This window comes from Pseudorasbora parva, chromosome 9 (genome assembly GCF_024679245.1).
Source record: "Pseudorasbora parva isolate DD20220531a chromosome 9, ASM2467924v1, whole genome shotgun sequence".
NCBI lineage: Eukaryota > Metazoa > Chordata > Actinopteri > Cypriniformes > Gobionidae > Pseudorasbora > Pseudorasbora parva.
The window spans coordinates 16,964,006-16,976,736 of record NC_090180.1 but is presented as its reverse complement, the minus strand read 5'-3'; the positions used below and the strand labels follow the sequence as shown (position 1 = coordinate 16,976,736).

The following is a 12,731-nucleotide window of genomic DNA, read 5'->3' as shown; positions in this document are numbered from 1 at the left end:
CAATATACATTGTATTGTTAGCTAGATAATCTAAGCATGTCCAATTACTTTACAGTTGAACAAAAAATGTCCTGAAGCAATGTTTGTATTGAGAGAGAGAGAGAGAGAGAGAGAGAGAGAGAGAGAGAGAGAGAGAGAGAGAGAGAGAGAGAGAGAGAGAGAGAGAGAGAGAGAGAGAGAGAGAGAGAGAGAGAGAGAGAGAGAGAGGTGTTATTGCTCACCCACAAAGCTTTGCTTTTTGGTTTCCCATAATGGGGCAGCTCGAACTCCATTAGCAACCAAGGCAAAGAAAGCTTTCTTTACCTATCAGAGAACAAAAGATTCACAAAACAATGCTTTTCTTTCAGGTGCTTTTAAAAACACTTCTAGAAGAACTGGTCATGTGAGCCAAACATCACAGGAGACAATGAGTTGAGTCCAACCAGGGTGAAAAAAGAAAAATGTCCACACCTTATTATAAAGATTTGGCCTTAGCAGTTGTATTTTGTATGAATTAAACCATACATTTCCCCTGGCACAGCAGAAAAAAGCACAAGTTTCTGGCAGCATCAAACAAGATGAGCCAGGGAATCAAACTCTTCTTACTATCCAAGAAGGTTTTTTCCCTCCATTGTATTTTTCCCCTTTTAACTTCATACAGTATGCTTATTAATTGAAAGGCAACGTATAACTTGGGAAAGGAGCTTTATAAATAAAAACGTATATTAATTATACTTTTATTTTAAGGTTTAACGCAAAGAATATTCAATATATTAAGCATCATAGATCAAAATGACGAAGATGTTAGAAGTCTATAAAAATTTCTATATCTGTATTTGAAATATCACTTAAATCAGAAGTGGTTAATTCTTCATCTAACCAGTAAAGTAATCAGCCTACTAGTACAAAATGTTTTTTTACTCACTAATGCCATTATTTACCCACATTTGCTCTATTTTGGGCCCATGGCACAGCATTTCTAACACAGGCTGTCTGCAATTTAGACCAGCTCAGCTATCCATTAAAAATTAACCTGGATTTTATTATAAAGGCTTTTTTAAAATTTGGCCCATAAACTAAGCATTTTTATATGTTGACAACGCAAACAGGCATAACACTTCCTCATTTCAGAAACTTGTTCAGTAAGAAGTACTATAAGTATATCGTGTTAGTCCCCCAAAATAAACTCCAGACATTAAATTCCACTGATTTTCTTTTCCCTAAACTTTTAATATTTCAAAATGGCCCACAGGTTAATGGGTTATAAGGATTCAACCCCCAAATCTAATAATGGCACATACCTGTACATAATTACTGATTAACCATAACAAACTAGCTTTATGACTGCTTCCCATACACTTCAAAGAGACCCCGTCCATTTCAGTCGCCACCTCAAGATTTATTTACTGATGAAACATTAACCACGACGACTTAAACATCATGTGTTTAAACTATGAATCAAAACTGAAAGACAATAACTATGACTCACACTAAAACTAGTATGCTTGGAGAGGCATAATAACATACTAAAGTTCTATTTCTGCAGTGGTTAGAATGTATGCTATGCACAATATGCAACTTTCCGCATTTATGGATTACCAGAATGTTCTACACATTTCCAGTAATGAAGGGACCAAAAACATTAAAAACTTAAAGGGTTAGTTCACCCAAAAATGACATTTCTTTAATTAATGACTCACCCCAATGTCGTTCCACACCCGTAAGACCTCCGTTCATCCTCGGAACACAGTTTAAGATATTTTAGATTTAGTCTGAGGCCTTTCTTTCCTTTGAATCTAAGTGTATGCCCACTTGCTGTCCACGTCTAGAAGGTAATGAAAACATCATCAAAGTAGTCCATTTGTGACATCAGTTGGTTAGTTAGACTCTTTTGAAGCTTCGACAATACATTTTGGTCCAAAAATAACAAAAAATACGATTTTATTCAGCATTGTCTTCCGTGTTTGTTTTCGAACCTCAAAAAAAAAAAAGAATCAAACGGTCATGAATCAGCAGATTGATTCGTGATTCATATCGCCAATGTCACGTGATTTCAGCAGTTTGCCAGTTTGACACGCGCTCCGAATCATGATTTATGACCATTTGATTCTTTATTTGAGGAACACGGAAGAGAAGACAATGCTGAATACATTTGTATTTTTTGTTATTTTTGGACCAAAATGTATTGTCGACGCTTCAAAGGAGTCTAACTAACCAACTGATGTCACATATGGACTACTTTGATGATGTTTTCATTACCTTCTGGACGTGGACAGCAAGTGGGCATACACTTACATTCAAAGGACAGAAAGGCCTCAGACTAAATCTAAAATATTTTAAACTGTGTTTCGAGGATGAACAGAGGTCTTACGGGTGTGGAACGACATTGGGGTGAGTCATTAATGAAAGAAATTGAATTTTTGGGCGAACTAACCCTTTATGAAACGTTTATATTTATATTAAGATGATGACAACAGGATGACACATCAAAAATGAAGAGGCCATGTGACAACGATATAGCATACTGTTTAAAATGTGTATTGTATAGTGCCAAGTGTCATGTACTATTTCTTTTAACAGCACATTATGCAGGAAGTAGATACTTTCCCATTCTGAACATAACCCAAAACACCACACCAAAAATCATGTCTCATTCTGTCAGCAAAACAACATAAGACATTCAAGATGTGTACCTGTAGTGTAGTGTCAAAAACCACTAGTTTGGAACTGGTGGGGACGAGGTCATAGCACTTGTGGGATTTCATAAAGCGCATGTAAATATCACTGTCTGGCTCTTCAGCAGCTGAAAAGAGAAGAAATCCTCAGATTTATTAGCAGTCACCTAACTCAAATACAATTATATTAAAGCCACAATATGACATTTTCGTCGCTTATTCAAAACAATGGCGTAGCTGGATTTTGCAGAGCTTTTATTATGCCACAGGCCAACTTCTTCCGCTTCTTCCGGTCATGCGTACGTGGGGTAACGCAGCGCTCTTTTATTATACAAATACATTATTTGAGTGTGTTGAAAGTTATGTTATAATGTGTTACTTCAGTGCATTCCCTCAAAGACTATGATACACTTGTTCACACTGAAGTAAGCTAGATCGATATTAGGCATGATAAAACATGCTACTCATGGTTAAAAAAGAAAACGAGATTTAAACAATAAGACTACTGTGTTGAGCTATATAACAATGATTAGTTTTCTGTCAATGCATGCATCCAAACAGTTGCTCACCTGTCCAAAAAACATATATTAAAGCATCTTTCTACAAAATAAAACCATACCTCGAGGGTACGTATGATGTCATTGATAGGCGACAGGCGGACGCGGTCAGTGTCCTGGTTAAAATTGCTTATTTCTCTAGATTTAAACATTCTTGGAAACATTTAGGATAATGTAAAGTGCACAAGTCAACTAAATATATTAACATTGTTCTAGTGTTTTTTTTAAAATATATTTTAATCCAAAATACATATTGTGCCTTTAATAAATCAATATACAGTACAAATGTTACGAATAAATTACTTATTTTCCCCACAAAACCATACAAAAACACAACATTTAATATATGAACAGACGAAAATTAAATGAAATTAAAACAATTTCAGACACAGACCATAAACTTGCATATAAAATATGCAAGCTATACAGAACATAGGTGTAATCCTTTACCTTCATCGTCAAGTTCAAGTTTTTCCAGCATGCCTTCAGCAAGTATGCAGCTCTAAAACACAAAGACACGGGCTGATGATTTCACTAATCTCTTACTTCTTCAAGTTAGTAAACCCTTATTAGAACCGAGTGGTAGCGTCCATTTTTAAACCAAACAAGCAGTCTGGTCGAAATAAACAAACAAAAACAATCCGTCTGGTCACCATTGAAGGCAGCGTGATATTAGGTTTATAATGCTCTCTAGGCACAGCTTTCACTTACAGATTCATTGCGCGCAGTGGTAAAATATTAATAGCCCGACTTCCCCGCAGTGACAGTGGAACACTCCAAATCTACCGGTGTGTTTTTTTTTTATTCACCTCTGTGTTCTTCAGACCACGCGACGAACAGGTAGAGTAGTCTACTTCATTTTGAACGTTTATGTCAACTCTGCAGCTGAAAAGATCATTTTGCCCTAGTTAAAGCTATGTCGCTCTCTATTGGACGACAAACGAAGCGAAAGCATCCAACAACGCAATGCGAAATCACTGATCATGCACAAATCACCCACAGTGGCTTTCTAAACGCGTGCCGCCTACATAGAAAACACTTTTATCCATCCCAAGAGCGTGAGCCAATACATTGACAGCACTTGGAAATTCCTGCAAAAAAAGTAAATGATGGATCACAGTTCAAGCTGCAGGAAATAAGGTACTTTTTAAGCTTAAGACCAGCGAATATTACAAAAACCTGAGCCTGGCTGTTCTAACCACAAGAACAAACAAACAAACGAACAAATAACGTAGGCTACTCAAAATACATGTCACAGTAGAAAATCTCTTAGAAATCATTTTTTAAACATTTAAAATAAGTGAAATTAGCATATTTAATTTGTCCAATAACACGTTATGTGTTTAATAACATATAAATTAATTTTGAATATAATTGGATTGAAATAGTTGTACTAAGGTCACTTTAATGTGCTAAATACACACTTTCACAATGCATATGACAACCTAATTATATTCTGTTCAACTGATTTTTGTTACCCTAATTTGTTTGTTTGTTTTCTTTGCACATCACATTTTATATTTCATCTCAGGTTCTTCACTGACATCATTATCAATCTCCTTGGATAGACAAGTAGACTACTTTTTGATAAATCTTTATTAGGGACAAAACTGATTATCATTATGCAAATGACCCCACAATTGGAGAAAAAACATATTTGGAGTGAATCATTCACAATAAACCATAAAATAGTTTTTTTTATTCACAGTTTGGTTTAGGTTATCATAGATTTAAATATAATAATAATAATATGCACTGCCTTGCCAAAAAATAAATAAATCATGCAAATGCTTAAGAGTCACTGATTGGATCATTATTGCAGTGTTTATTATCTTTTCCGCATGCTAAATGTTTGCCAATAGTTATTTTAACCCCAATTGATAGAGTGTGTAGCTTTTAATTTTTTTAAACAACCACGCAGGAAGACACATCTTGGCCATATCCCAGGATGACAATGTCAAGATTTGTCAGGCTCAGATTGTGAAAGAATGGTTGTGAGGGATTATGAAGAATCATTTTTACACATGAATTGGCACCTCTGAGTTTAAGTCTTTTGGATGTGCTAGAGAAGACGTTACAGAGCGCTGGACTCTTGCATTGGCAATACAAGATTTTAATCAAAAATTGATGCACCTCTTAATGGAAATATGAATATTCATGCTCCCTCACAACCACTCTTTTACAATTTGAGGATGATGACATTTGTCATCCTGGAATATGGCCATGATGTTTCTTCCTACATGGTTAATTGTTTAAGAAATGAAAAGCTTCATCAATTAGGATTAGAAGAACAGTTGCTAAACCTATAACATGCTAGAAACATAATAATCACTGGAATAATGATCCAATCATTGACTCTTAAGCATTTGCCTATTTAAATCCAAACAGCAACTTTTTTTTGTTGGTCGGGCAGTGTATGATGTAGTATTTATTATTATTTATTTATTATTTATTTTATTTTATTCATTTACTTATTTATTTATTGTTGTTGATTGTTTTTAATTCTGTAGCACTGAGATTTTGTTTAATATAAAGTGCATTATAAATAAATTGTATTATTATAATTATTATTTCCATATTGTAAGATTACATTTGGGTCTGCAACGTGTGTAAAACAATACAATCTAATATACATAAAGGGCACCTGAAAAGCAGCATCAATAAATGAAGAAGCCATGGTTAAAAAAAAAAAAAATCCAATACAGTTGTAATGTGATCTATTTGTTTTAATAAAAATCAACCCATGGGACATATGCGTGTGCAGTAGAAGAAAACCAATAAAGTAAAACTTTCTTGTAATAGTGAATTTGCAACTTTATTTCAAATTCGTAACATGCGAATGTGCTAATTGTATAATCTTGTTCAAATGGTTAATGGTTCAGTCTAAAAAACATGAAAAGTGTAACGCATTAATATTTTCTCATGTTTGTGTAATAATGCCATCATCTTAAATGGTTAGGACTATATCCCACAGTTGCAACATTATAGCTGTGAAATTGTAACTTTTAACTCTAAAAAAGCTTGAGCTTTGCAGTGGACTTCCAAACATTGTCCAGCACATACTGTAATTTTCCAAATATTTTCACAGATTATTGTCTTCATAGATATGCAAGTGAATCAGAGCAGGGCTTGACATTAAGCACGTTCATGTGCTTGTCCTTCGGACAAGTAAATCGTTCATTCACTTGTCCGAGTAAAAAATGTGCTTGTCTGGAAAAAAGTTTGATATTTTTTTAATTGTGTGTGTGTGGTAACTGTAATTTATTCTGAAGCAATATTCTCACCAGTGTTCAATCAGCTTTGACATATTTAAATCTGCATATTTGTTTTTTTTTTTTATATTTTTACCTTTTATAAAGGGTATTTCCCCCCTAATCTTATTAAATATAGGCTATGCTTCAGGTTTAATTTTATATTGTTAAATTTGATCAATACATTAAATTAAATTAAGACACTATAAGGGCTGTTAACAATAAAATTAATAATTTACACTGAAAAATTACAACTGCATGTTTTGAGATTTGTAGTTTTGAATAGACAAAAAAGAAATGTTGGAAAGAAATGTTTAAACATGAAACTAAACCTCCAGTAGGTGGCAGCAGGTGGCCGTCTTAATGAGCGAGTCATTTCGTCGTTCATTCAAACGATTCATTCAAACACTGAATTGTTCAGTAACACACTTGTTGCTGTGAGACGCGTTACGGTTCTGCTGTGTGTGAACGATTTTCGCTGCTGAAATGGAACAAAAGCACTCAATGCATCTAAAATGTAAGTGACTTTAAGTGAATGTAAATGTAAGTGAATGTTAATTAATTGTTTATGAAACTGTCATATAAAAGCAGTGTCATTTTCAGTCGTGATGCTATTCAGGAAACAGCTAAAACGCTCTAGTGTTGTAATTTCTCCTCGAGAGGCTGCAGGAGCGTCAACAGCGCGACCTTGTTATCGTCAGTTCGTCATATATTATTAACCACCACTATATCGATCGCCACTTACACTAAATGAATGCACAATCATTCTTGCATTTTGGTGATTCGCTAGTTATTTTTTGTTTTAATCAGGCTCTTGTCCGTCGGGCAAGTAAAATTCTTTTTCACTTGTCCCTTCAAAAACTCCACTTGTCCTGGACAAGCGTTAATGTCAAGCCCTGCTATGTGTAGTGGATGACCTTTGTTAATAATAGTCATAATTAAAAAACGGTCAGTTACAACAGTGCCTGTACTTGTGTCCAGCTGTAACATTGCTTACACAAATATCAATCACTAAGGCCCCATTTACTCTGCATGGTTCAAGTGACCCAATTCCGATTTTTTTCCTCTCATGTGGCACAGATCGGATATGACATGTGAACGTGTAAGCAGTAAAAAAACCCATGAATTCCTAAATCCTCAGATCGGATTCAGGCCTCACTCATATGTGGTAATAAATCCGATATGATTTGGATGCGTGCATTAGCGTCTGCCATGTAAGCGGTCAAATCGGATATTCCCTGGTAAATGTGAGTCGTACGTCATTGAAAGGCGAATGACGTCAACTCAGGTGGACACAAACTGCGATCCAGTGTTGCCAAGTGCACGGTTTTCATGTGGAAATGGGCTACTTTAACACAGTTTTGAGTTGCAATTGGGCGGTTTTTGTTGTGAAAACCTGGCAACCCCGTCAAGGGCTCTCCTCTTTTTCTCCGCCTTAAAGGGTCATGAAACCCCCCTGCTGCAGCGGTGTTTTTTCACACCTTCGATTTGAAAAAGCTTGTTAAAAGGGGAGTGGTCGACTGTGAAAAGGTGGGATGGTATTGTGTGGAAAGAGGGAATGTTTGCATAAATAGGGGAGTGTCTGTCAGTAGGTGCTGAGCGGTTCTGAGACATGTTCTTGGTTCACGTTGGCATTGTTTACCACAGAGAGATTAAATGAGGGATGAGTACAGCGAATGAGAGAGCTATGAGTGGCGTGCAGCAGAGATCGCAAATCATTCAGCTCTTCAAAGTTCAAACCAGCATAATTCAGTGAGAAATGAAAATAAATGTTATTCTGCATGACGAAATATTTTGCAAACGTGATAAAACTATATTTGTCCAAATATGCACGCTGTTTGGCAAGATGAACAACGCGCCGACTTGATAAGAGAACGTGAACCACCCAACATGCGATGTGATAAGAGATGTGTAATTCTAGATCGGGGTAAAAGCGAAGAGGTTTGAGGCTAGTCTCGACCGCGCATTGCCGTGACGATCCGCGCTGTCTATCACTCGGCAGCTAAATCTATATTTGTCCAAATATGCATCACACTGTTTCACTAAGAGCCCGAACACATGCGGTTTAGTGCATGGCTGTGACGACAAATAAAACGGAGAGGACGTGGCTTTTGTTCATTAGCCTACAGATTACAGATTGGTTATTTTGCACTCCTGACATAGATAGTCAACGCTTGCAGGTTCGGCGTGCGATTCCTCAGGTGAATTTTACTTTACCGAGCCTTTGTAGCAAAGGCTTCCACAGACGGCGCCGGTTACAGCTCGCTCGGCGCCCTTTACGTTACTTCGTATCAGCACAACGCCTAGCTTTCCTCCGTGACTTTTCCGCACGCTGCTTCCAAAACTTCCCCACCATATCTGTACAATAATGATGTAAGACGAGCCTGACAGAAGTGACTGTCTCATGCATATTAATTTAATTATCTTGTATGCATACTACAGCGCAGGGATTGGACTGAATGAGCTTTATGTCATGAATATATATCGAGAATTGCTCAGAGCGGTCGACGTCAGCATGTGCCCAGCTGCCCATACTTGGGCCGAAAAGGCCACGCCGACGTCAGCATTTCTGACGTTGCTCCGACTAAACTTTTCAAACCGGAAGACAGAAATCGCTCTGAAAAATGCAAAAATAACTATTTTCACATATGCATACCATTAATGAGTACCCTTAGTGTTTTCAATGATGTGCAGCCTATACATATCTGTTTACATCTCAAAAAAAGTGTTTTGGGGTTTCATGACCCTTTAAGAGAGAAATGTTTTGCCGACCTTTAAAGATGTGTGGAACAGTGCAGACAGCAAAACATTGTGCAATCATTTTGTCTGCGTCCATTGCATATCGCACTGTTTTACTTCTTTTCACCGGTTAAGAACATCTTGAGTGGTTTTGCCAGTGTGCAGTGTAAATGCAAATATCGGATACGGGTGGCTTTTGAAAAGATGATGTATATGGATATAGTCACCAAATCGGAATTGTGCATCAAGGCCGGCAGTGTAAATGCAGTCTATGACATTAGCTGTCCGTAAATGTATGAAGAACATTTATAAACAAGAAAAAGCATTTGCTTTTGCCCAACAATCTGTTGTCATTGAAAGATACATCAAACTTTATGTTTGTCTTTTTAATAAATATAACATTTGTTGGTTGAAGGTCCCTGCCCAAATTTATCAAGCCATTGTTATGGCTCACACAAGCCATTCAAACATACAGATTGCAATTCCATCTTTTGCCACCCACTAGTGGTGGACAAATGACTTGAGTCACTATAGGACAAGCGTAAACTATAGTAAAGCACATGTGAAGATGTTCACTCACCTGGCGTGAGGTAGAGTTAAAGGTGTGCAAGGCGATAGGAGGTTTGGTGATGGAGGTGCTCAGGCTGAAGCGCTGACCTGTGTCAGGGGGAGACGAGAGAGAGCGGGAACGGCGTTCCTCCAAACGCTCTGCGGGACTGGGGGTCTCTATAGGGAAGACCAGTGGAACTTGACTCTGCGTCGGGGTGGTGGGGGGAGTCGAAAGCCCAGAGCCTGTGAGACACATCGATACAGAAGACCATGTAGTACTGAATTTGAAATGTGCATTTAGTTCAATAGAATCAATCAGATGTGAAAATAGTAGCCACTGAATTTGAAATGTGCATTTAGTTCAATAGAATCAATCAGATGTGAAAATAGTAGCCCGTTTTGTGCAAATATAAATTTGAACAAATCAAAATATTTTAAAATGTATTTTTTTCCTGTGATGCAAAGCTGAATTTTCTGCATCATTCCAGTCTTCAGTGTCACATGATCCTTTAGAAATGATTCGAATATGCTGATCTGGAGCCTTTTTTATTATTATTGATGAATAGTAAGTAAAATAATTTAGTAATAGAAAAATAATTGTAAAATAACATCTTAAATGTATTTACTGTCACTTTTGATCAATTTAATGCAGAATTAAAATACTAATTATGTAATAGAACACAAATTAAGATGTTTAACTTGTTTAACCATGTCAATGGGGTCTAAATCGAATTAGACCCCATTGACGTACATTATACGAGCAACGGTTGGAGTTAAAAATCTTCATTTGTGTTCTCCTAAAGAAACAAACATAAGTACCTCTTGGATCCCCTGGGGCAAAGCAGATAAACATCACATTCTCATTTTTGGGTGAACTATCTCTTTAACAGACTTAACATGTATTTAACCCAGAATATTCCGTTGGTTCAATGTTACTAGAGTTTATCACTCTTGTTTAGAGCTGGATTCATCAGAGATACAGAGCAAACGTGTGTCTCATATGACAGTCCTTACATAACCCCTCATGCACTGCATGATTATTGTTCCATCCTCTACTAATACTGCCATATCATGATCAAATGGACAAGTGCTCTGAGGAAAGTTAAAAGCTGTAGAATGGAGCTTGATTAGGATATCAGTATTCATTCAGCTAAAGGGTTAAAGCAACTGGATATATTCAGGTCAGGGCCTCATCTCATGTATCTCTGCTATTGAGGCATTTGGCTACAGCAGGTCACCTATGATTGCTCTACTGATGTTTCCCAATCAAAATGTTCCGTTTTGGACTGGGGAATGTGTATGGCATGGTTTGGGGCTGCTCACAGCATTGGGAAGTGATTCAGAAGATGTTCCATGATTAGGATATGAGACAATATGATTTAATTTATGAAATGCACGATTGTAATCAATTAGTGTACTGTAGACACAGTAGGATTAGTCCTGGCAAGTCTCCTCATTGTGCAGGAAGAGAAGGGTCCATGTGAGATGTGGGGTCAGGCTGATATCAATTAATGCTGGTGTTCCACTCGCCAATTTTTCTAGTGTCATCTGTTTGTCAGTCATTACCGTTGTTTACATAGTCGCTCAAGAAACAGATTGAATCTGTGTGCACGGTCACAGCTCTCACTATGAGGTTTTGAAATGGTTAACCCTGGGTCAAACTGAACCCTTGATAAACAGAATCCTGGGTTGTCTTATTTTATTTTTCACATTGCTTATTATTCACCTGCGGATAACAATTTATCCTGGGTATTCATAAGCTGACGTTTCACACTGTACATTACTAAACACTGGGTTAACATTTTTATTTGCAGTGTTCTGTCATTGATTGGATGAATGCAGCATGCAATCTGTTAACATAAACACTCTATATTTTAAGAGGATGTCCAATTGCTCTGTACTATACCATTACGTTTTTTTTCTGATTGGACTTATCGTTCTATAAAGGTATAAATAAAACAGGCTCTCCAGACTGCAATTCACATATTTTCTGTCACCATTTTACATTTTTACCCTCAAATGCAGCAACAAATGCTTAAACCGATCAGGCATAACATTATGACCTTCCTAATATTGTGTTGGTCCCTGGCCTGACAAGCCAGATCCACATCAAGATGTTGGGTCTGGGAACTCACCATTGATAGGGCTCAATCCAAGGGGCTGGATAAATGGTTGTCTTTCAAACTCCCTTTGCACGCAATTGGATAGCGCTACAACCAACCAGAGCAACGGAAGTGGAGCTAGTTGATAGATTAAACTTTTGAAATATATGGTCGGCAAAACTCAAACACATCCTCTCTTTTTAAGAATAATTTCAGTACCGTTCTGTTCTTTTCTCAAAGAAAACCTTAACTCCAAGTCTTCCAGAGCTGCGACCAATGTCGACTCAAAACACCGCTTTTCACCAGCTTCTTTGTTTACAAGTAGCACGCCGAACCGTCGCAACTCTGCCATCATTATGTTGGTCCCACTTTTGCTGCCAAAACAGCCCTGACCCATCAAGGGATGGACTCCACTGAAGGTGTTCTGTGGTATCAGGCTTCAAGATGTTAGCAGCAGATCCTTTACGTGCTGTAAGTTGTCAGGTGGGGCATCCATGGATCGGACTTGTTTGTTCAGCACATCCCACAGATGCTCAATTGGATTGAGATCTGGGGATTTTGGTGGCATAAACCACCTTTGTGTTTTGCTTAATTTTGTTAAAACAGGCCACAGTCATTATTAGGTAATACCATTTCCATGAAAGGGTGTACGTGGTCTGCAAAAATGCTTAGGAAGTTGGCACGAGTCAAAAGTCACAGTTCTGACACCTTTTTATCAGAACCAGCTTTATCTTGTTGAGCAATAAGAGCTACCGTGGTGCAGAACACTTTTGATAGATTCTGACCAATGCAGACCGGGAACACCCCACAAGAACTGCATTTTTTGAGATGCTCTGACCCAGTCATCTAGCCATCCCAATTTGGCCCTTGTCAAAATCA

General features: G+C 37.4%; 1 protein-coding gene and 1 long non-coding RNA gene across 7 annotated transcripts in view; one reads left to right on the top strand and one right to left on the bottom strand.

The window, feature by feature from the left end:
* LOC137090257 (uncharacterized) overlaps nucleotides 1-12,731 on the top strand; it is an 82,763-nt gene that overhangs the window by 12,415 nt on the left and 57,617 nt on the right. The window contains exon 1 of one of the 2 annotated variants that reach the window (XR_010907834.1): nucleotides 4,247-4,351. The exons of the other annotated variant lie outside the window; for it this stretch is intronic. This is a non-coding gene — a long non-coding RNA (uncharacterized lncRNA). Of the gene's footprint in view, nucleotides 1-4,246; nucleotides 4,352-12,731 lie in introns of those variants that run through there. 2 annotated transcript variants of the gene reach the window in all.
* prkag2b (protein kinase, AMP-activated, gamma 2 non-catalytic subunit b) overlaps nucleotides 1-12,731 on the bottom strand; it is a 53,071-nt gene that overhangs the window by 11,675 nt on the left and 28,665 nt on the right. For 3 of the 5 annotated variants that reach the window (XR_010907833.1, XM_067454143.1, XM_067454144.1), the window contains 4 exons: nucleotides 9,782-9,993; nucleotides 3,662-3,713; nucleotides 2,673-2,782; nucleotides 222-303 (listed from right to left, as the gene is read on the bottom strand). Coding sequence is in view for 4 of the 5 variants with exons in the window: in XM_067454143.1 (XP_067310244.1) it covers nucleotides 222-303; nucleotides 2,673-2,782; nucleotides 3,662-3,713; nucleotides 9,782-9,993 (456 nt within the window). In the remaining variant the exon portion in view is untranslated. Of the gene's footprint in view, nucleotides 1-221; nucleotides 304-2,672; nucleotides 2,783-3,661; nucleotides 3,714-3,922; nucleotides 3,998-4,020; nucleotides 4,088-9,781; nucleotides 9,994-12,731 lie in introns of those variants that run through there. The other 2 variants (XM_067454146.1, XM_067454145.1) reach the window with 2 other exon arrangements.